The sequence below is a fragment of the Osmerus mordax genome, chromosome 12 (assembly GCF_038355195.1).
Source record: "Osmerus mordax isolate fOsmMor3 chromosome 12, fOsmMor3.pri, whole genome shotgun sequence".
Taxonomy (NCBI): Eukaryota; Metazoa; Chordata; class Actinopteri; order Osmeriformes; family Osmeridae; genus Osmerus; species Osmerus mordax.
The window spans coordinates 11,789,779-11,813,003 of record NC_090061.1 but is presented as its reverse complement, the minus strand read 5'-3'; the positions used below and the strand labels follow the sequence as shown (position 1 = coordinate 11,813,003).

General features: G+C 56.5%; 1 protein-coding gene across 11 annotated transcripts; it reads left to right on the top strand.

Annotated features, from left to right (window-relative positions):
• Positions 1-871: 871 nt before the first annotated feature.
• Positions 872-23,193, top strand: LOC136954155 (ankyrin repeat and KH domain-containing protein 1-like). 11 transcript variants are annotated; one of them, XM_067247721.1, is made up of 39 exons: positions 872-1,279; positions 4,757-4,910; positions 7,303-7,426; positions 7,896-8,043; positions 8,168-8,315; positions 8,422-8,655; positions 8,760-8,854; positions 9,752-9,907; positions 10,017-10,098; positions 10,209-10,400; positions 10,518-10,627; positions 10,758-10,845; positions 10,978-11,105; positions 11,284-11,427; positions 11,545-11,647; positions 11,829-12,091; positions 12,200-12,550; positions 12,666-13,044; positions 13,210-13,349; positions 13,455-13,566; positions 13,708-13,853; positions 14,075-14,217; positions 14,414-14,627; positions 14,788-14,963; positions 15,192-15,354; positions 15,528-15,623; positions 16,278-16,394; positions 16,562-16,730; positions 16,854-17,050; positions 17,273-17,631; positions 17,746-17,898; positions 18,044-18,211; positions 18,326-19,850; positions 19,950-20,127; positions 21,279-21,404; positions 21,514-21,765; positions 21,958-22,142; positions 22,234-22,398; positions 22,557-23,193. In XM_067247721.1, the coding sequence occupies exons 1-39, from the start codon at positions 1,004-1,006 to the stop codon at positions 22,605-22,607; spliced, it is 8,010 nt and encodes a 2,669-aa protein (XP_067103822.1). In that variant the 5' UTR covers positions 872-1,003; the 3' UTR covers positions 22,608-23,193. The 11 variants fall into 11 exon arrangements, with proteins under 11 accessions (XP_067103822.1, XP_067103819.1, XP_067103823.1 ...); XM_067247718.1 differs by having other exon boundaries at positions 7,881-8,043; XM_067247722.1 differs by having other exon boundaries at positions 7,270-7,426; positions 12,230-12,550; positions 18,062-18,211.
• Positions 23,194-23,225: the final 32 nt, after the last annotated feature.

The following is a 23,225-nucleotide window of genomic DNA, read 5'->3' as shown; positions in this document are numbered from 1 at the left end:
CTAACAGAAACTTTTATCAGAACTGTCAATAGGTCTCTATTAGGTCAATAGACAACCAAATGCAATAGAGACAACCGTTGCATTGTCTGCAGACAATGTTGTGTGACAACATCAGAGGATATTTATATTTCAAGTCTTACTCAAACTCAGCATTATTGTTGCTGCAGGCAGCAAGCCCAATGATCTCTTGGCGTTATGAAGCCCATCATTTCAGAAAACTCACATTCTGAGTGACCAGGACACTTTAAGATGGCATTGGCCTTACTATTCTAATTATATTTTTATATGTATTACAGTGGTAAATTCCAACACTGTTCAAGGAAATAAAAACATAATGACATGTATTGTCATGAATGTGATTAACATCAATGGAGAGATGAGTTGACAGCCATATGCCACTCTGTATATTGTTGGTAAAATGTATTTGTAGGCCTGTACGTTTTGTTGTCTATACATTACAATTTGTTTTGTGAGTCCATCACAATACTAATTGTTAATATTATACACTTACTTAAGGTAAACCACTATTTCAAATATTTCTGATTTCACAGTTTGTCAACTATGATTGCCCGCCACTCTCTCAGCATCATCATTAATTCACTTCAAATACAGTAGAGTAGCTTATGTATCAGTTTAGCTAGTTGGCCTACCATGGCTTGACGTTCGTTCTGAGAGCCTCGTGATATCGGTAAACCTAACATGACGTCGCAGTCCTTCATTTGACCAGCATCCACAGAGACCAATTGATACTTGAAGTTCTGCATGAACAGCCAATAGAAATGTGAGGATTTTCTTCAGAGGCGGAGTTTCTGACAAGCAGTGCGTAGTGAGTTAGGTTGTTAGAAAGTTAATGGCTGGGGGAAAGAGATCCTCATCAACCCTCGCTTCGGGAGTGTTTCATGATTCCCTGAAGTAAAAACACGCCAAATTTTCAAAAGAAAGAACCCGGACGGAAGATTAGGTCAACCATAAGCTCACTAATATACGTATTGTCAAGATAAGTATGCAGGATGCAGTAGCCGGGACGGCAATGCTGACGGACGGCTTCGAGGACGAGATTGACTCGGTGACTCCTCGCTCCCCAGTGGTAGGGATGGGGGTAGGAGCAACACCAGGAGTCGGACTTGGGGGCATAGGGATTGGTGTGGGTGGAAAGAAAGTACGCTTGTTCGGTGAGCCCGGTGGGCCTCCTACAGAAAGACTGGACTTCAAACTAGCGGCAGCAGCAGTCCTATCCTCGGGTCCAGGATCTGGCAGCGACGAAGACGAGGTCTCAGAGGTAGCTAAGCTAAGCAAGCTAACCAGAGCTGGCCAACATTCCTCTCCCTGCTTAGCTAGCCTAGCTAGCTAACTAGCGGGCTAGTTGTTGGCAGCCAACCCCTCCTAAGCTGACGAAATTACGTAAAAACAACCTCTAATGTATTTGAGAAATGTCTCTTGCAACTTCAGTTTCTTACGGATGGTCAGACACGAGCCACATTTCGCAAGACACGGACACATTTGTATGATAACCCGAAAAAATGTTTTATTTATGCGGCGTAGGCTGCGACCACGGCCTAGTTCGGGTGGACAGCTTTGGTATCGTCAGTGCTAGCAGTGTTGCGAGACCGCAGACAGCACGCATTCACAACTTTGCAGCCCATGTTGACTTGCTACATCGAAAGGAATATTCCCACTGCGCGAGCATGCACTGACTGGCAAGTTTGCCATGTCGGCTAGCTGTCTTTTCTACCTGCCACTCAATCATAATGGTGCAATTACGTCACCTTTCACAATTATGTAAATGTATTTTGACTGTCCTTCAACTTATAGATATCATTGTGTTGCAACAAATCAGTTGACCATTTGCAACTTTGAACGGTTTTAAACGAGATGTTAAACCTCACAAGGCATAGCTGAATGGCAACATGTCAACTTGTCTTGCGTTGTCACAAGTGATAGCGTTTTTTCAGATCAGAAGTGGCCAACTTTCAATGTGTTGGCACAACGTGCAGGTCTTAGGATGGCATCCATAAGCAAAGTTCTTCATAGAGCGCAGACATAAACCGTGGATCAAAATTCTGCTGTCTGTATTAATGACATGACATCCCAAGTTGTTCTTGACCCAGTGTGGTTATCCCAGTCTTAATTGCCTGTAATCTTTTAGGATGTTTTATGTAGGCATTCTTGCACCTAAGAGACAGCTTTCATATGTCCATGACACTGGGGGAGCATTGTATGTCTTATTCCTTACTCTTATATCTCTGGTTATGTTAACTCACCACTTTCACACTGTAGTTATTGTCATGTGAATAGGTTAGTTAGGCACCATGTAATCTAACCTTTACAGTTTTAAAATTATATGTAAATTCCGATTAGTCCAGGTAGAGTATCCGCAGGAGGGAGAGAAAAAAAAACACTGCATTTACTGAAGTTTCAAGTCATAAGGCAATCATACCTGACTTGTGTACATGGTAAGGTGCACTTGCTGAAGCAAGTCACCTATCTAAGATTGATGGATGCCGATTGGCACTTGTCAGGCTACCTGTTGAGCTAGCTGTGTTTTTAGATGCACTGTAGTTATTGAATACTGTTTGTCTGTGAAGTCTTGTTTTGCACAAGCACTATAGCATCACATTTTTACACGTGAACAATGAGATTACATGTAGAAGGATGAGATTACTATATCTTTGTTGTTGGAGTAGTGTTGAAGTTTGTCATTTTTGCAGAAGTGCAATATTGTAGGTATTCTATATGTTGGAAAAGGGTTGCTGCAAATTAGATTGAAATTGATTGCATTTGTATGACTTAAATTTCATGTTTTTTTTGACCGACTGAATGGGGCTGCAAGATGTGTTTAAAAGGGAGGGCTTGTTGTGGGAGATTAGCCCATTGGAGAGCTCACTGCTCTGGGCAGTAGCTAAAATCTGAGCTCCAGGATTAAGCAGATGCCTTTCGAGGCCTTTCCAGCTCTGTGGATGCACCGTGTCTGGGAACTGTAGTTCATTAATTGGGAGGGTTAATGTCCATTGTTTGTAAAAGGCTTCTCAGAACTACATTCCCCATGGGTCACTGTGCTCTGCATTCCAACCATATAGCAACATTCCTCCACATTGCCGAGTGCTGACTCCCTGTAGCATTGGCTCACTGGTCCTACCAGAGGCCCATGGCTGAGAGCAGACAAATCACTTGATTTAACAGTTATGTTGGGTAACAGTCATTTGGCGAGTTTTAAAATAGTTAATTATTTAACAGTTTTTTATTACATTCTATTTATATCATTTTGGCCATTACTGGTTTGTTTCATAGTCAACTAACCTGTAATCAAAGTGTTTTTGTTTTATTAAGTCGGCCATGTTATAGCCCATGTACCAGACATGCTGTGCAGTTGTATTGAATCAGGACAAGACGCTACTGTTTGGCCTTGACCTTGTGCTGGCTGACGGTCTCCAGCACAGAGCTGCATGAGGGGGCCTCCGATCATGTATGCCATGAATGTTGCCACAAGCTGTTTTCCTGTGTGTCAAAGGGTTAGAGGTGGGTCAACAGACACAGGCGCCAATACCGTAGTCCCTCAATGTGCTCCAGAGTGCTATACCCCCCGCAATCACCTGTCTGTAGGGGGACTGATGGACAGCACAGGACTGTTCAGAAATACTGTTCAGTAACTTCTCACTTCTTGGTTACAGTCCAAAGTTCCCTGGCTCTACTCCCGTTCACATGTTTATGCCTCGAATGTGTTTATGCTTTTCTTTTGAAATGGCTTTGAATCGTGTTTGATGGTTGTCTATTGCAGTGGCCAGGGTATTAAGCTTCACTATGTTGTCCTGGGGCTCTGACTTTCTGGGTCTTTGTGGTGCATTCTGGGGATTTGTCTTTTGTAGATGCACAGACCCCCTAGAGTGTCTCACTGTGCTGAGACTGTCACCAAACAACGGTTTCAGACTGGAAAAACCAGTCTGCAATGTTCCCTATCAGGCACTGGGAGGGCTGGATTTCCAATGGGATGAGTTGCTGTAGATCTGTGTCTGCATCTCTGTGTCTTCCCCAAAGACCTTCTGGTTGGGGTTAGGCTCTAGATCAAGATCACGGTATACACCTATATGAGTAGAATTACTGTATATTTCACTTTTGTAAGATGACACTCCACAGCAAGATCATTTGGTTTCCTTGTCAGGATATCGTTCAAGGCGCCAGCTCGTTAGAATTTGTCTAGTTTTTCCAGCCAGGTTCCTCATAAGTCTGCTTATCCAGTAAACCTGTATCACCCTTTTAAACTCGAAACATTGTTCTGAGGAAAATAATGGAGTGTGAGAATTGCATACACTTGGTCTTTCCTACCTGGTTAGAAACCTGAGTGGACTCTGACCTGATCTGACCTGACACCTGTGTTAGTGTGTGTATGTGAGTATGAAAAAACCAATGCGTATGGTGAACTCCCTAATAACAGGGTGTTGTCTGTCTTGCCCACGTATTCCCAGCGCTGACCTCTCCATACCCTTCCTTATCACACACATCAGGAACATGCCCAGCTTGGAGATATTCGGAGACACTAACATGTTCTATATTTCACCTGGCCTTCCACCCTGTCAGCCTGCCCTCCTACTTGTAAATCCACAGGTTTGTCTTCAGTAAAATGTTTATGAACTTGGTTAATTCTGTTTTTGTCCTTTTCTCCCTCCCTCCCTTCCATACAACCTCCTCTTTCTTTTTCTCCCGACTGCTCCCCTGTGCGTCACCTTTCCCTCTCTCTCTCTCCCCCCTCTCCCCCTCTCAGGTGGAGTCGTTTATACTGGACCAGGAGGACCTGGACAACCCCATCATGAAGACGGCGTCGGAGCTGCTGCTGTCCAGCGCTACAGACGGGGTGGACCTCCGGACCGTCGACCCGGAGACACAGGCCCGTCTGGAGGCTCTGCTGGAGGCTGCAGGTAGGAGCCCCGACCTCAACCACCACGACCTGACCTGACCTGACCCAGACCTGCACCCCAGACCTGCACCCCAGACCTGCACCCCAGACCTGCACCCCAGACCTGCACCCCAGCCTCGCTACACCCTGGCCCGGCTTTCATTCTCTCGAAACCCAACCACCTTTCCCTTTTTTTGGAGTGGCAATGACAGCATGTGCTGCCTGACAGCTGCTCGTTAAGGACAGGCTGAAGGGATGCTTTGTCTTAGGGATTTGATCCGAATGGGCCAGGTGTTTTCAGATAGATCTGCATCCTCCTGAAGAGGTTTTCAGAGTCCCGACCTCACCACAACTGATCCCTCCTCCTGCCGCCTCTCGGGGCCCGACTCGCCCCGCTTCCTGCTCGCACGCTCCCCGCCTGCACACCTGTGTTGGCGTGCAGTTGGTGCGCTTTTGTAATGTGTGGTTTTCTGCATAAAAGATCAGCCGTTTCCTATACCGAGGAGACCTTCGTTCGCCTCACGGCCTGCCTCTGAAAGCCCAAAACAGAGTGGGGATATCAGTTTTCTCCCGTATCCATCCACCCGTGTGCGTGTGAGAGATGAGACCTAGAAATCCAGAAAGGCAGGGTCCCAGCCCGAGGGCGTCCCAGGGTGAAGGAGAGGGGAAGTGTGCAGATTAATCCAGCAGGCAGGTCTGTGTATCCTGACCTGCCCTGGGCTTATGAACATGACCGGGCAGATTAACGCCCGCTCTGCGCCTGCCCCCTCCATCCGCCACACGGAATAGGAGGTGCTCGAGGTTTTCCCACCTAAGCCCCAATCCCGAACATTCCGCCACCTCCTCTCTAGTCTGGGGGGGGGGGGAGAAACGCAGTGCTTTAATAGGGGCCAGGTGTGTGTGTACAGAGTCAGGTGTTTGATACTAGAGACGTGGCTGTTGTGTGTTTTGGAAGTTGGCTAAGTTAGAGAGAGGGAGGAAGGGAGGCAGGTCATTGTTTGTGTAGCAAGCACAGTGTGCTGGGTTTCACAGTCAGGCCTGACTGTTTGTGGTGAGCCAATTGACAGTGGCAGTTCTCTTAAAACTGCTTTAGGGTATCCACTGTCTCCACAGTGGGCCTGTATCTGCCTTACAGATATTCAAATCAGTTCCAACCTCCACAGCCATCAGTCTTAAGAGTCAGGGTGACCCAGTGCATAGGAATCCCTCTGGACTCAGACCAACTGAACATAGCTGGCTTCAAAGAGAGCACAGTGTCTTGACGGTGTGTCAGGCGGTTGTGTGTGTGTGTGTGTGTGTGTGTGTGTGTGCTTGTACGGTGTACTCCCTCTGATTTCCTCTCCTCTGCGAGATAAACACTCTGCATTAATGATCGACCTCCCGGCCCTCTGCGTCCTGAGGGAGCGTTGCGACAGCGCTCTGACAGCCGGGCTAAGTTTAGAGCGTCTCCCAGGCCCGCTGCTGAGAGCACGGGGGCCGGGCGGGCCCACCGGAGCACGGGGGCCGGGCGGGCCCACCGGAGCACGGGGGCCGGGCGGGCCCACCGGAGCACGGGGGCCGGGCGGGCCCACCGGAGCACGGGGGCCGGGCGGGCCCACCGGAGCCCCTCTCTGTTCTGAGGGAGCACGGGGTGCTCAGAGACCACCGTACTGGGAAGGAACGTGGTGCGTTTTTACTTTTGCCGTTCCTCCCTCTTCTGCGCCCCCATCCCTTATCACTGTTTCCGTACACACACACACACACACACACTCTCGTTTTGCTTGAGCGCTCTCTCTGGCTGGGAAACCGTCCTTGCCCTGGTCTTGTGAAAGAGGCCTTTCAATGTAGGTCAGCAGAACAAGCAGTCTTCCCCCCCCCCCCCACCCCCCCCCTCTCCTGCTTGTTCTTCCCTCTCACTGAGTCTCTCTTCTCCCTTGTGCTGTCATATACACACGTGTGCACACACACATGTACACCCAACACACACGCGTGTACACACACACACACGTGTACACACACACACACACACTCATTGTCTTGTACAGCCTTCTTCTTGCTTGTCTCCCATCGGTGTGGGTCCCTCCCCGCGTCTCTCAGAGTTCACACACAGGGAAGTCATCTCTCATGTACCATGTGTTTCCCTGCTCACTGACCAAGACCAAACACCACCAGCCAGACTGACTGCTGTGAAGTGGGCAAAATGTCAACGTACTATATTTACATGAACAGGAAAAGCAAACAATGCCTGGTTTGGACTTTATTAACCACCTGTGTGTGTGTATTTTGTATGTGTGTGTGTTGGCTTGTGGGTACCACTACTAACCATGGTTTGGATTGGCTCTGCCTGGCTTGGTGTGCCCCCCCCCCCCCCCCCCCCCCCCCCCCTCCACGGTGGCCCGCAGGCATCGGTAAACTGTCCACTGCCGATGGTAAAGCGTTTGCAGATCCCGAGGTGCTGCGGAGGCTGACGTCGTCGGTGAGCTGCGCCCTGGACGAGGCGGCGGCCGCGCTGACCCGCATGAGGGCAGAGAACACCCTCAACGCCGGCCAGGCCGACAAGTACGTATCTCCGCCAGCACACCCGCACCTCCCGCTCCCCCTGGCCTGGGTTACCCAGCCTGCCCCTGCTGTTGGAGGGCTAGTCTGTTCCACGCAGCCTCGCAGCACACATGGGACCTGGTCTAAAGGCCACGTCATCAGTCTTCATGTCGAACGGGACTGGACATGTAATGGAGGTCCTCTGGTGTTTGTTCCAGAGGCAATTTCGTATAGTCAATATCAATCTATCAATTATTCAATCGGGCAGTCTGTTTTCCCAGTATTTAATGCGTCGATCAATAAGTCAGTCAGTCCAGTAATTTACTCTCTTATCAATGAACACATTTGAGTTCTTCTGTCCAGCTGTGTTTTTTACTCAGTGACAGTGAATGTTAAATAAGTCCGTTTCCGTACAGTAGTATCCATATATGTGTGTGTGTGTGATTTCCTGTCACAGTGGCAATAATTGTAGCAGTCTGGTTATTTTCAGCCGTAGTCTAGCGGAGGCGTGTTCGGACGGAGACGTGAACGCCGTCAGGAAGCTGCTGGACGAGGGGCGGAGCGTCAACGAGCACACGGAGGAGGGCGAGAGCCTGCTGTGCCTGGCCTGCTCTGCCGGCTACTACGAACTCGCACAGGTGTGTGTGTGTGTGTGTGTGGATCAGTGCCTCATCTGAGGTCAAGAACCAGACCTTTCCCTGCGTTAGTGTGTGTATGTGTGTACTGATCCCGTGCCCCCCCCCCCCCCCCCCCCCCCCCCAGGTGCTGCTGGCCATGCACGCCAACGTGGAGGACCGGGGCATCAAGGGTGACATCACGCCCCTGATGGCGGCCGCCAGCGGAGGCTACGTAGACATCGTCAAGCTGCTGCTGGTGCACGGAGCCGACGTCAACGCCCAGTCCTCCACGGGTAACACACACACGCTCTCAGACTGACATGGGACACACACCCCTGCTACGTGGCCCTTCCATGGTGTGTGTAGTGGCTCACCCCTCCCCTCCCCTGGCCCCGGCAGGAAACACAGCTCTGACGTACGCGTGCGCGGGGGGCTTCGTGGACGTGGTGAAGGTGCTCCTCAAGGAGGGCGCCAACATCGAGGACCACAACGAGAACGGCCACACCCCCCTGATGGAGGCGGCCAGCGCCGGCCACGTGGAGGTGGCCCGCGTCCTGCTGGAGTACGGCGCCGGCATCAACACACACTCCAACGAGTTCAAGGAGAGCGCCCTCACGCTGGCCTGCTACAAAGGTAACGCCCCCCCCCCCCCCCAGGTCCCCGTGCTGGTGGCATTCAGACCCTCTTCCTCTCCCACCCAGCTCCTCTAACACACAGCCCTCCCTCCCCCCCTCCAGGTCACCTGGACATGGTGAGGTTCCTGCTAGAGGCCGGGGCCGACCAGGAACACAAGACAGACGAGATGCACACAGCGCTGATGGAGGCCTGCATGGTGAGCATCTGACCCAGCACATCCCCCTAACATCCTGCTCCCTCCCACCCACCCACCCTCCCTCCCATCTCAACCCACCCTCCCTCCCTCCCATCTCAACCCACCCTCCCTCCCTCCCATCTCAACCCACCCTCCCTCCCTCCCATCTCAACCCACCCTCCCTCCCTCCCATCTCAACCCTCCCTCCCTCCCTCCCTCCCATCTCAACCCTCCCTCCCTCCCATCTCAACCCACCCTCCCTCCCATCTCAACCCTCCCTCCCTCCCATCTCCACCCACCCTCCCATCTCAACCCTCCCTCCCATCTCAACCCACCCTCCCTCCCTCCCATCTCAACCCACCCTCCCTCCCTCCCATCTCCACCCACCCTCCCTCCCATCTCAACCCACCCTCCCTCCCTCCCATCTCAACCCTCCCTCCCTCCCATCTCAACCCACCCTCCCTCCCTCCCATCTCAACCCACCCACCCTCCCTCCCATCTCAACCCTCCCTCCCTCCCATCTCAACCCTCCCTCCCATCTCAACCCTCCCTCCCATCTCAACCCACCCTCCCTCCCTCCCTCCCATCTCAACCCACCCACCCTCCCTCCTTCCCATCTCAACCCTCCCTCCCTCCCATCTCCTCCCTCCCATCTCAACCCTCCCTCCCATCTCCTCCCTCCCATCTGTCTTGTTAACCCAAGCGCTTTTCCTCAACCCTTCCTCTTCCTCCTCCTCTGCCTGTTCGTCCGTGGATCGTTTTCGCTCCTCAGCCGTAATGCTCGTAATGCTCCCCCTGACCTTGTAGGTGTCCCCGTTAACACAGGACGGGTCAGAGGTCATAAGTCAAAGGGCCAGCCCCCCCCCCCCACTCAGGTGCTTATCTCCCCCCCGTGTGTCTCTCTCTCCTCTGTCCCAGGACGGGCACGTGGAGGTGGCGCGGCTGCTCCTGGACAGCGGGGCGCAGGTCAACATGCCGGCCGACTCCTTCGAGTCGCCGCTAACCCTGGCGGCGTGCGGGGGACACGTGGAGCTGGCCGCACTGCTCATAGAGAGGGGAGCCAACCTGGAGGAGGTGAACACACACACACACACACACACTGAAACCCCTGCAGTAAATCTGAGAGGCAGGTGAGAGAGGATCCTAGAGAGTGTAACACGGTGCTGGCTGTTGGTGTGTCCAGGTGAACGATGAAGGCTACACGCCCCTCATGGAGGCGGCCAGGGAGGGCCACGAGGAGATGGTGGCCCTGCTGCTGGCTCAGGGTAAGTTGTGACATTACTGCACAGGACACCCAATATGGCAGCCAAGCCTCCCATGTGAAGGACCAGAGTGTGGGTGTGTCTGTAAGCCGTGCGTCCCCCCCCGTCCCCAGGAGCGAACATCAACGCCCAGACGGAGGAGACGCAGGAGACGGCTCTGACGCTGGCCTGCTGCGGGGGCTTCCTGGAGGTGGCCGACTTCCTGATCAAGGCCGGGGCCGACATCGAGCTGGGCTGCTCCACGCCGCTGATGGAGGCGGCACAGGAGGGCCACCTGGAGCTGGTCAAGTACCTACTGGCTGCAGGTGAGGAGAGAATGAGGGAGGGGGGAGGGGGAGATGGGGAGGGAAAGGAGGGAGAGCTGGAGGGAGAAGGGGTCCAGTCCTCATCTTCTGGGTTCTACCTCTTTCTCTGGTCTCTAGGGGCGAATGTCCACGCTACCACGGCAACGGGAGACACAGCGCTGACCTACGCCTGTGAGAATGGACACACAGATGTGGCTGATGTGCTGCTGCAGGCCGGCGCCAACCTGGTACGCACACACACCACACACACACACACACCACACGCTTTGCCTCCTGCTACATGTCTGGAAACCTTCCACCATGCATTTGATGATGCTGCGTATGTCTTATCGTGCGTTCTCCGTGCTCCCCCCTCAGGAGCATGAGTCTGAGGGGGGGCGGACCCCCCTGATGAAGGCAGCCAGAGCAGGACACCTGTGTACAGTGCAGTTCCTCATCAGCAAGGGTGAGTCCTGCCTCTCGTTCCCTCATCCTCACACCAGGGTTCGGAGACGGGCCACGTTTACCAAGTGTGACGGCAATAGGCCCTGACCCCTCGTCTCTCTCTCTGTCTCTCTCCCGGTCTGTCTCTCTGCAGGTGCCAATGTGAATCGGGCCACGGCCAACAACGACCACACGGTGGTGTCCCTGGCCTGTGCTGGGGGACACCTGGCTGTGGTGGAGCTGCTGCTGGCACACGGGGCCGACCCCACGCACAGACTGAAGGTCAGACACACTCATACTCAAGGTCAAACACAAGCTCACAGACACATGCTTACACACACACACACACACACACACACACATGCATAGAAAACAGACAGACGCAAGTCAGTGTGACAGCAGGTTGTCCCCCCTCCTCCTAACTCTCCAGTCGTGTGTGTGTGTGTGTGTGTTCCTCCAGGACGGCTCCACCATGTTGATAGAAGCAGCCAAGGGGGGCCACACCAACGTGGTGTCCTACCTGCTGGACTACCCCAACAACATCCTGTCAGTCCCCGCCCCCGACCTGGCACAGCTCACCCCCCCCTCGCAAGACGCCTCTCAGGTGAGCCTCCCCACCCCCTCTCTCTCCCACACACCTCCCCTACCCTCCAGAGATGCCCCATTTAGGTGTACCTCCAGATATAGATGTTTACAGGCGGTACTGACCCCCCTTCTACAGGTTCCACGTGTCCCCTTCCAGGCCCTGGCCATGGTGGTGCCCCCCCAGGAGCCTGACAGAGCCCCCTCCAACATCGCCACGCCCCCACCCGTCTCCAGCAAAGGTGAGACCCGGTCTCCTTCCGGTCTCTCTCAGCACACATCATCAAGTTCCCTCCAAAATGGCCTTTATGCAGAGGCAGTCACCTCACTTCCTCCTCCACGGACATACACACGCACACTCGTGCGATTCCCTTTCCCTCCTTGCCCTCCGCTCACATCCCTCCGTCTCCCGTTCTCCCGCAGCCGTGTCCAAGCAGAGGCAGGCCGCCCTCCAGCCCGGGGCCTCCAACGGGGCTCCGCGCGGCCCGGAGACGGAGCCCCTGCCCCCCTTCCACCTGTGCCAGCCCCTGGAGTGCATCGTGGAGGAGACGGAGGGCAAGCTGAACGAGCTGGGCCAGAGGATCAGCGCCATCGAGAAGGCCCAGCTGCAGTCCCTGGAGCTGATCCAGGGGGAGCCGCTCACCAAAGACAAGATCGAGGAGCTGAAGAAGAGCCGGGAGGAGCAGGTGAATATCCCTCCTGCACGCAGGATTGTCATTTTTGCCAAGCGAGAACCTGAAGGTTGTTGTTGTTGTTGTCGTTGCACGGGACAAAAACGATGCCCTGCTTTGCAGTTGAGCCTGCGTCTGCGTGTGGCCCCTCAGGTGCAGAAGAAGAAGAAGATCCTCAAGGAGCTGCAGAAGGTGGAGCGCCAGCTGCAGCTCAAGACCCAGCAGCAGTTCACCAAAGAGTACCTGGAGGCCAAGGGGCTGAAGGAGGAGCAGGAGGCGGGCCAGAGCCAGGGCCCGGGGCCCGGCCCCGGGGGGGAGGCCCCGCCCACCGCCACCACCTCCACGCCCGGGGCCCTCACCGCCTGCTCCGGGGACCTCGCCCAGGCCGGCTCCGACACGGACGAGGAGGGGCTCCGAGAGGGGGAGCAGGAGGAGGAGCAGGCCGGGGAGGACGAGGACGAGGAGGACGAGGAGGTGAGGCTTAAACCGCTCTGTAACCCTAACGCTCCCGATACCTGCCTCCAATGACAACGCTCCCTCGGTGAATAGTCCTTGATACAGATTCCTAATGGGCACAATGTCACGGCAGGACGACGAGGAGGACGACGAGGAGGAGGAGGAGGACGGCTCGGACGAGGACGTGGAGGGCGAGGTGGTGGAGGCCTACCCCAAGCTGCCCCAGGTGGACACCATCCTGTACAGAGACGGCCAGCCGCCCCACCTCCCCCCCTCGCCCCAGGCCCAGCCCCCCCCTCCGCCCCTCCAGGCCCCCTTCGTGCCCATCCAGCCCCTGTCCGACTACAGCCCCGCCGACTACCCCGGCGGAACCCCCCCGGAGCTGCAGAGGGTGCTGCTGGGGCAGCAGCAGGCCCTGGGGGCGGGGATGCTGGGCCAGCAGGCCCCAGACGGACTCATGGTGGCCACGCCCGCGCAGACGCTCACAGACACGCTGGATGACATCATGGCAGGTGTGTGTGGGGGGGGGGGGGAGTCTGTGCTCACGCGTCCGGGCCACTCCGGGGGAGGCGGGCCCATGTTTACACGTCCCGGGGTAGTTGTTCAGGGTAATGACCGACTCTTCTCCTCTCTCTCTCTCTCTGCGTCTCTCTCCCTCCCTCTGTTCTGTGTTCCAGCTGTGAGTAGCAGGGTGCCCATGCTAAGCACTACGACCTCGCCCACGCCCCTATCCCAGCCCCCGTCTCAGAGCCCCGCCAACATGGCCTCGCCCCCTTCCGTTCTGCCCCTCTACCCCTCCGTGGACATTGACGCACACGTAAGCGCTTCTCTCTCACGCACGCACGCACACACACACACACACACTTGTACCAGTAAGTGCTGGTCCTGGTGGAGCAGGTACTGAGGCTGTGTGTGTGTGCAGACGGAGAGTAACCACGACACAGCGCTGACGCTGGCGTGTGCAGGAGGACACGAGGAGCTGGTGTCAGTCCTCATCGCACGAGGGGCCAACATCGAGCACCGCGATAAGAAGGGTAGGAGACACACACACACCCACACACACACAGGGATCTCGGATTGATTTCCGATCAATACAGACAAAAGGTTTGTCAGCAGTAGGATGTCCGGTCTGGTTCTCCAGTCTGACCTCCCTCCCGTCTCTCTGCTCTCCCCAGGTTTCACCCCTCTCATCCTGGCTGCCACCGCTGGCCATGTGGGGGTGGTGGAGGTCCTCCTGGACAAAGGGGGCGACATCGAGGCCCAGTCAGAGAGAACCAAAGACACGCCCCTCTCCCTGGCCTGCTCTGGGGGACGCCAGGAGGTACATGCCCCCTTCTGATCTGCCGACCACTGTTCTTTCCAGAATGTTCCATCCTCTTCCATGAATAACATGATATCATTATCTGTTCTAATGATTGAAATATATTTTCAAAAAACATTTTTTTTTTTTTTATTATGGGGAATATAGGAATGAAATGTCCCTGCCCGACCGAGAGCCAGTGGAAATGTTCTGGGTTTAACAGAGTGTCTCCTATCGGTCAGGTGGTGGAGCTGCTGCTGCTGCGGGGAGCCAATAAGGAGCACCGTAACGTGTCCGACTACACGCCCCTCAGCCTGGCCGCCTCCGGGGGCTACGTCAACATCATCAAGATCCTCCTCAACGCCGGCGCCGAGATCAACTCCAGGTGAGGGGGGGGGGGGGGGAGGGCTGGAGTTTCCTGTTCTTGTCTCTGTTGTGACTCTGCGTGTCTCCTTCCTGTCCTCTGAAGCCTCCCAACTTCTTATCTGTTTGAACGTCAACTTAATCGCACAAGGAATGACAAATCACTTCTCTCCCTTCCCCTCCTCCCCTCCCCTCCCCCCCCTCCCCGTGCCCTCCAGGACGGGCAGTAAGCTGGGCATCTCCCCCCTCATGCTGGCGGCCATGAACGGCCACGTCCCCGCCGTCAAGCTGCTGCTGGACATGGGCTCCGACATCAACGCCCAGATCGAGACCAACCGCAACACGGCGCTGACCCTGGCCTGCTTCCAGGGCCGCGCCGAGGTGGTCAGCCTGCTGCTTGACCGCAAGGCCAACGTGGAGCACAGGGCCAAGGTGAGAGACCGCAACCGCAACCACACCGGTTGGGGTCGACGCTCAGATGTAGAGGTTATGCTTATGGAGTCAATTCTAGCAGTGCTAAGATGCCCGGTAGCTTTTACACTACGCTGTTGACATTTGGTAACCTCTCTCTCTCTCTCTCTCTCTCCCTCAGACTGGTCTGACCCCCCTGATGGAGGCAGCGTCGGGGGGCTATGCCGAGGTGGGCCGGGTGCTGCTGGATAAGGGCGCCGACGTCAACGCCCCTCCGGTCCCCTCGTCCAGAGACACGGCCCTCACCATCGCTGCCGACAAGGGCCACTACAAGTTCTGCGAGCTCCTCATCAACAGGTGCGTCCCTTTCCCCTCTGCTGGTGGGATCTCCCTCCCAGCATCCTGTCTGTGTGTGTGCGCCGTGAGCTCTGCTGGTCCTCACCCTCTCCTCTCCACCCTCTCCACCCTCTCCTCTCCACCCTCTCCTCTCCACCCTCTCCTCTCCACCCTCTCCCCTCTCCACCCTCTCCCCTCTCCACCCTCTCCCCTCTCCTCTCCACCCTCTCCCTCCCTCCGTCGCTCCAGGGGCGCTCACATCGACGTGCGCAACAAGAAGGGGAACACGCCCCTGTGGCTGGCGGCCAACGGCGGCCACTTTGACGTGGTGCAGCTGCTGGTGCACGCCAGCGCTGACGTGGACGCCGCAGACAACCGCAAGATCACCCCGCTCATGGCCGCCTTCCGCAAGGTACACGCATACGCACGCGCGCACACGCGCACCAGACAATGTCACAGCTGCCTTGCACAAGGGAGTGAGAGGAGACGTAAGCCCTAGTCCAGCGTCCCCTGGCCTCCTCCTGGAGCCTCTGGCGACGTGCTGCTGAATGCTGACCGTGCGCGTTTGCGTCCGCGTGTTCCCAGGGTCACGTGAAGGTGGTGCAGTACCTGGTGAAGGAGGTCAACCAGTTCCCCTCCGACATCGAGTGCATGAGATACATCGCCACCATCGCGGACAAGGTGAGAAACCCTCTCCCAGCCGGGACCCCCTCAGCCGCAGGGCCTCTGGGTGGGGAGAGGGGGGCACTCCTGGGTCCCTGCCTGGGACAAGGCCTCTGGGTGGGGAGAGGGGGGCACTCCTGGGTCCCTGCCTGGGACAAGGCCTCTGGGTGGGGAGAGGGGGGCACTCCTGGGTCCCTGCCTGGGACAAGGCCTCTGGGTGGGGAGAGGGGGGCACTCCTGGGTCCCTGCCTGGGACAGGGCCTCTGGGTGGGGAGAGGGGGGCACTCCTGGGTCCCTGCCTGGGACAGGGCCTCTGGGTGGGGAGAGGGGGGCACTCCTGGGTCCCTGCCTGGGACAAGGCCTCTGGGTGGGGAGAGGGGGGCACTCCTGGGTCCCTGCCTGGGACAAGGCCTCTGGGTGGGGAGAGGGGGGCACTCCTGGGTCCCTGCCTGGGACAGGGCCTCTGGGTGGGGAGAGGGGGGCACTCCTGGGTCCCTGCCTGGGACAGGGCCTCTGGGTGGGGAGAGGGGGGCACTCCTGGGTCCCTGCCTGGGACAGGGCCTCTGGGTGGGGAGAGGGGGGCACTCCTGGGTCCCTGCCTGGGACAGGGCCTCTGGGTGGGGAGAGGGGGGCACTCCTTGACTCCAGCCTTGTCTGTCTGTCTTGTCCCAGGAGCTGCTGAAGAAGTGCCACCAGTGCATGGAGACCATCGTCAAGGCTAAGGACCAGCAGGCAGCAGAGGCCAACAAGAATGCCAGCATCCTGCTGAAGGAGCTGGACCTGGAGAAGGTGCCCTCACTCTCCAGTGCACAGCTCGAGACCTTGTCATACTACCAGTATAGGATGTGCCACTGTCATACGGAACGCAAAAGAGGGGTGGAGTTCAGTTGTCGTTTGAGCGACGGACAGGTACTTAGTCTGTCTGTGTGTGTGTGTGCGTGTGTGTGCCTCTCCAGTCCAGAGAGGAGAGCAAGAAGCAGGCCCTGGCCGCCAAGAGGGAGAAGCGCAAGGAGAAACGCAAGAAGAAGAAGGAGGAGCAGAAGAGGAAGCAGGAGGAGGAGGAGGAGGAGAAGACCAAGGAGGAGTTCTGCGACATGCAGGAGGAGAAGGAGGACTCCGCTGAAGGTAGAGGGACACAGCCGGGCCGTCGTTTGGGGACCCCAGGGTCTAGAAGGTTTTGCCTTAACATTATTTTAGCTCTAATTCACATGCCGATTGTTTTTGTGCCCCCCCCCCCCCCCCCAACAGAAGAGGAGGTTCCCATCGACCCCCCCAGCGCCACCACCACCACCACCATCGGCATCTCCGCTACCTCCGCCACCTTCACCTGCACCTTCGGGAAGAAGCGCGCCGGCGTGGCCACCACCCCCAGCACCAACCGCAAGAGCAAGAAGAACAAGACCAAGGACTCGCCCGACGACACCATCATCCTGCAGGACTCGCAGGTACGCACGGGCGCACGACTCAGGGCGCACAACCAGTTCACAACAGCCTCCTTTAGTCCTGGTCGTTGTCGCTTCTGTACTGGGTAACCTGAACGTGGATGGTTGTGAAGCACCTGTAACCACAGAGCACTCTCTCTAAAGGCTGAGCTGGTTCTGACCTAGTGGCTGAGTTATTGCTATGGCGGCCCAGATGAGCAGCTGTTTCCCCCCTCTCTCCACCAGGTGGCGCTGGCGCAGCACAAGGCTGACAAAAACAAGATCCAGGGCGAGCCCCGGGGCGGAGGCGGGGGCCTGGCGGGGGGCAACAGTGACTCGGACCCCCTGGACAGCACTGACTGTGCCAGCGAGGGCAGCAGCAGCGGGGGCAAGAGCCAGGAACTCAACTACCTGCCCGACCTGCCCTCCTGCGCCTCCTCCTACTCCTCCTCCTCATCCTCCTCCTCCTCCTCGGCTCCCCCGCTGGGGGCGCACCCCTCCCACGCCCTCCTGCCCGGCCCGGAGAAGAGACACTGCCCTCAGCTGCACAGCGACAGCAAGCTGGACAACAAGGTCACGGTCTCCATCTCCAAACCATCGCAGAAGTGAGTCGACCAGTCTGTCAGTCACACGCGCATACGATTGAACTGAAGATCCCTCCGTCCCTGTTTGCTCATCTTTTTAACCTTTAATCTCCCCCCCCCCCTCTCCTTCCCCAGGGTTCCTGACATGAGTGAGCTGGTCCCCAGCTCCCTGCCCTCCCCCTTCAAGACTATGTCCCTGCCCATCTCCTCCCCCAACAGCAAGCTGAGCCTCACCTCCCCCAAGAGAGGGCAGAAGAGAGAGGAGGGCTGGAAGGAGGTGGTCCGGAGGTGGGTGTCCACACCGAGGAACCCTACACACACACGTGAAATCATGCACACATATATATATATATTTGAGTTAATATAGTCTCTTCACAAACCAAACAAACACCTCCTTCACGGGTGTGAATGGAACCTCTGACCGGGCTAACAGCCCTGCTGTGTCCGTCAGGTCTAAGAAGCTGTCCGTCCCGGCCTCCGTGGTGTCTCGCATCATGGGCCGCGGCGGCTGCAACATCACGGCCATCCAGGACGTGACGGGAGCCCACATCGACGTGGACAAGCAGAAGGACAAGAACGGAGAGAGGATGATCACCATCAGGTAGGAGGGAGAAGGCCCCCTGGTGGACATCCACGGGTACCATGCCCCGGACATGTTCAGCACGAGTGCGGTCGGCCGGACAGCCTGTCCTGATCCCCTGTGTTTTGTTTCCAGAGGTGGCACGGAGTCTACGAGGCACGCCGTGCAGCTCATCAACGCCCTGATCCAGGACCCGGCCAAGGAGCTGGAGGACCTGATCCCCAGGAACCACATCCGCGCCCCGGGCTCCAAGGCCAGCTCGGCCCCCTTCGCCAGCGGGGCCTCCAGCGGCTCCTCCGCCGGGGCCAAGGCCTTCAGCTCCCTGGTCACGTCCTCGGGAGTCTCCTTCCAGTCCTCCTCCTCCTCCCAGGTGGGGGGGAAGGTGGGGAAGGGGCTGTCGTCCGGGGTGAGGCAGCCCTTCCCGGTGTCCCTGCCCCTGGCCTACGCCCACCCCCAGCTGGCTCTCCTGGCCGCCCAGACCATGCACCAGATCAGACACCCGCGTCTGCCCATGGCCCAGTTCGGGGGTACGTTCTCCCCTGCTGCCAGCACCTGGGGCCCCTTCCCCGTGCGGCCGGTGAGCCCCGGGAGCGCCAACAGCTCCCCGAAACACAACGGAGGAGCCACAGGCCGGCCCGGCGCCACGCCCCACAGCGAGCACAGCAGCGCCGTCAGTCCGGCGGCGACCGTCTCCAGCCCCTCCGGAACCGCCCCGGCCGCGGCCTCTCCTCACACCCCCAACCCGCCCGCGCCCTCCAACCCCCAGCCCAGCGCCCCCACGCCCTCCTGCGTCAGGAAACAGCTGTTCACCTCCGACCCCAAACCCTCCGGGGTCACCTCCTTGTCCATGGCGCCCACAGCTGCGGTGAGCAGCGGCGGTAACGCAGTGCGAGGCACGGGGTCTCCCGCCCACCATCACACGGGCATGACGGCTACCTCCGCCTCCAGCTCCGCCCAGGCCCCGGCGGGCTGCGCCCCGCCGCCCCTCCTCCAGCCCCTCAAGGTGGAGCCCAGCGCCTCGGCCTCCCCAGGCAAGGAGAAGCCCCCTGCGTCTCTGGAGAGCCAGACCTCCTCTTCCAGCGAGAGCCACAGCTCAGCAGGCTTCGCCACGCCAGCCCTGGCCTTGCCCCCCAAGCCTGAGCCCCGGCAGCAGTTACCCCCCCCTCCCCCCTCCTCCTCCGCCGCCGCCATCACCTCCTCCTCCTCCTCTACAGAAGCCCCCCCGCCCCTGCTCGCCCCCCAGCCCAGCTCCCACCTCCCCCCTGGTCCCGCCCCCTCACACAGCTCCATGCACCCCAACAACACGGTGCCCCACTTCTCAGCCCCCGCCCCCCGCGTCTCTCACCGGATGCAGCCGTCGGGACCGTACTACCCGCTGTCAGAGCAGCAGCAGCAGCAGGTGTTTGTGCCCCTCAGCGCCCAGCAGGAGCCCCCCAAGCAGCCCCAGAGCCAGGCTCAGGTGTCCCACCTACCCCAGCAACCCAGCCTGCCTCCCCAGGCCCAGGGCCCCCCCCACCAGGTGCCCTCCAGCCTGGGCATGATGAACGGATCCCAGATGCAGCACGTCCACGGGGGAGGCAAGACCCAGCAGATGCCCCCCAACTTCGGCCCCGCGGCGCTCTTCAACCATTTCAGCAGCATCTTCGACAACAACAACCAGGTGAGTGTCTGTTCACCTCCCTGACTAGAACCCAGCTGTCGCCACCTCCGCCCTGGCCTCTGACCATAACTTCTGTGTGAATGCTTCCTCCTCTACCAGGGAAACAACCAGGTGTGGGGTGCATGCCACCTGCCCACCCGCTCCCCCCCTGAGCAGCCTTACTCGGCCCCCCCGCCCTACATGAGCATGAGTCAGATGGAGGGCCTGATGCCTCCAGACAGCTCCAAGGCTCCAGGCTACCGCTCCACCTCCCAGAGGATGGTCAACAACCCCATAGGTAAGACACTCAGTGTTTCCCACAGAGCCAACCTCAATGTGTGGGTGCCGACCGGGGGAGGGGGGGGGGGGGGTGCGGGCGGAGGAATCATTCGTTCAATATTAATTAGCACAGAATTTTATTGCCGTTCATTTAAAACGAGGATTTCTCTCCCTGACCCTGTCTTTTTGCCTGAGCAGCACTGGTTGAAGCCTGAAAATATTGTAAACAAATTAATAACAAAACGAATTACTATACTGGTCGGACTGTTCAGCGCTGTTTCAGACTGATACCTCCGGTTCTGGCTGGTCCTCATCCTCAATACGTGCCTTTTTCAGAAAGTACTTTTCTATACTCATCTGGATTGAAGCAGCAAACATTGTGTTAAAGTCAAAACATTACATAATATTATTTATAATACGTTTATTGGATTCACAGCTGCTACATATAACCTAGCATAATGTTTTTACCTCGACAACCCAACTGCATTTTACCGAAAACTTGCGACTAGATAACTTTCAGGGAATCGCTTGTTTGCTAAGGGTCGGGTCGGGACTCCAACATTAATACACTGACAACATTGTATTGAAATATAACTTTTAGCACTTTTTATTGTGTAAAGAGATACCAACCTTTCATAAACGTTCGCCAGCCGTCTTCTCTGCACCAATCAGGCCAAATAGGATGATCTCGTTTTCATGACACGCGAGACAGACGTGGTGTGCACGGAGGGGAGGGGCCGTGTGTGCGTGTGTATGTGAGACGCGTGAGTGACAGACACGGAGGGAGAGGAAAGGCAACTGAACGAGTACGCTGCGTGTTCGAAATAGCGTTAAAAAACCGAAACTCAATGTGTGGCGGCCGGTGTTTAACCTGTGGCGCACCGCCACGAAATAGTCTGTGTGTGGGAAACACTGACACTAGCTGGGGGAGACACGGGTGGAACTGGCATACCCAAAGAAAAGATTTCCATAGTGGTTTGAAGGTCAGCCAATTTGATTGACTTAATTGAATTAAACAAGGTTCCCTACACACACACACACAATCATTTTCGAAGGAAAGTGGGTCCTCGTTTATGTACTATATTGACATGTATTAATTTAGAAGTGGGGTATTCTGAGTGCTTGTGTATGTACCCTGCAGTAACAGTGTGTGTGTGGCCCTCTCTGTAGCTCTCACCAGCTATGCCACCAGTATCTCCGGCAGCCCAGTCTACCTCCACGGCCCTGCCGCCGTGGGCACGCCCTCCTTCAGCAGACAGCACTTCTCCCCTCACCCCTGGAGCGCCGCGTCTTCCGGTACACACACACACACACCTATAATGACACACAAACACACACGCACACACACTGTACTGATGAACTACTTCCTGGTCTGAGCAAACGTTCTCTGGTTCCTCCCTCCCAGGTGAGTCTCAGGTGGCCCCTCCCTCCACGGTGTCGTCCTCGTCCCTGTCCTCCTCGTCTGGGCCCCCTCCTCAGCAGCCCAAGCCTGGCAACTCCAGCCAGCAGGACCGCAAGGTGCCCCCCCCCATCGGCACGGAGCGCCTGGCCCGGATCAGGCAGACGGGCTCTGTCAACCCCCCCCTCCTCACCACCAGCTACACGGCACCCGTGGGACAGGGGGGCATCTGGTCCTTCGGTGTGGGCAGTGCCTCTGGTGAGTCAGAGAGAGAGACACAGTATGATGGAAAGGGAGAGACCGAGAGGAAAAAGGTGGTCATGATTGTGCAATTCTATTAGCACAGACTCACACACACACAGACTCACACACACACACGCACACACCGAGCTGTGAGCATGAAGGACCCAGAGCGAGACGTAACCCTGCCTCCTGTGCTTGCTGTGACAGAGGCCATGTCCGGCTGGTCTCAGCCGCTGATGAGCAGTCACATGATGCACCCGCAGCTGCAGGCGGAGCAGACGGCCTTCTCCCAGCACCAGCCCATGGAGCAGGACGACACGGGCATCTCCAACCCAGCCAACAGCTACCACCAACCCCAGCACATGCCCAACAGCTACATGGACTTCCCCAAGGTAGCCTCAAATTCACTCAGTCACGCTTGAATGGAGTCATGTAATGCGTAGAAGAGCAGCTAATCAGCCTTGTGTGCGCGTGTGTGTCTAGGGTATGCCCATGTCTATGTATGGAGGAACCATGCTGCCCCCCCACCCTCCCATGGCGGAGGGGCCGGGGGCTGCCATGTACAACGGCCTGCACACCCCAGACCCTGCCTGGAGCCCCATCATCAAGGTGGTCCCTAACAACACAGACAGTTCAGACCCACAGCAGGTAGGCCCTCCCCAAGCAACACACACACGCACACTAGACCATCCAAATAACCCTAAAGGGATATGTCCCATAATCTGAAGTTGTTTCCCAAAAATATTGGAATGAGAACCTGTTCCCTGCTCCCCCCCTGTCTCCTCGGTCTCCTGGGTACTCTGCAGGTGTGGCCGGGTACCTGGGCCCCTCACGTGCACCTGAACCACGTCAACTAGAAGGCGTCGACAGCAATCAAACGCACACCGCACGACCCACAGCGCTGACACGGAATTCCGATGAAGGAAAACAAAACGAGACAAGACGAAAAAAAATAATAATGAAAATTGCAACATGTTAACCTAGTAGAGAACCAGAGAGTGCAGAGCTGAGGTTGAAGAATTGGAGGGAATATGACATCCTGATACCATTCTTTGATGTGCCTATATCAAACAAGAAATACTAAATTTGGCGAGGGCTGTTATCAATGTCCCAATGTCTGCGAACAAAGTGGGATTCCCTGTTCAACAGGATCCATTCTCTGTGTAGTTTAGCGATTTTGACTTAAACCCACATACACCGTTCTGAGGCTGCAGGAAGCTTACTGGCCGTAGCTATTTAAACTCAGCCAAGAACTACATGATGATGATTACCTAAAGAGAAAGAAATCAGAACCTTTTAGAGTGGTAAATACATGTATAATTGTTTACATACTAAAAAGGGTTAAAATGAGAGTAAATTTCATGTCGTATAGTGGCTCTACTTTATGTAGCCTGTATTAATGTGAAATATTTACCTAATATTCAATAAAAAGATTGAAAAGTTGTCTTTGAGATTGAATTTGGGTTGAGGCTGTG

Bases quoted from the DNA above. Each gene is read 5' to 3' on its own strand.
- LOC136954155 (XM_067247712.1), top strand. From the start codon at position 1,004: ATGCAGGATGCAGTAGCCGGGACGGCAATGCTGACGGACGGCTTCGAG. The intron at 10,628-10,757 runs GTACGCACACAC...CTCCCCCCTCAG, and splicing joins TGCAGGCCGGCGCCAACCTG to GAGCATGAGTCTGAGGGGGG. The intron at 16,731-16,853 runs GTAGAGGGACAC...CCCCCCCAACAG, and splicing joins GAAGGAGGACTCCGCTGAAG to AAGAGGAGGTTCCCATCGAC.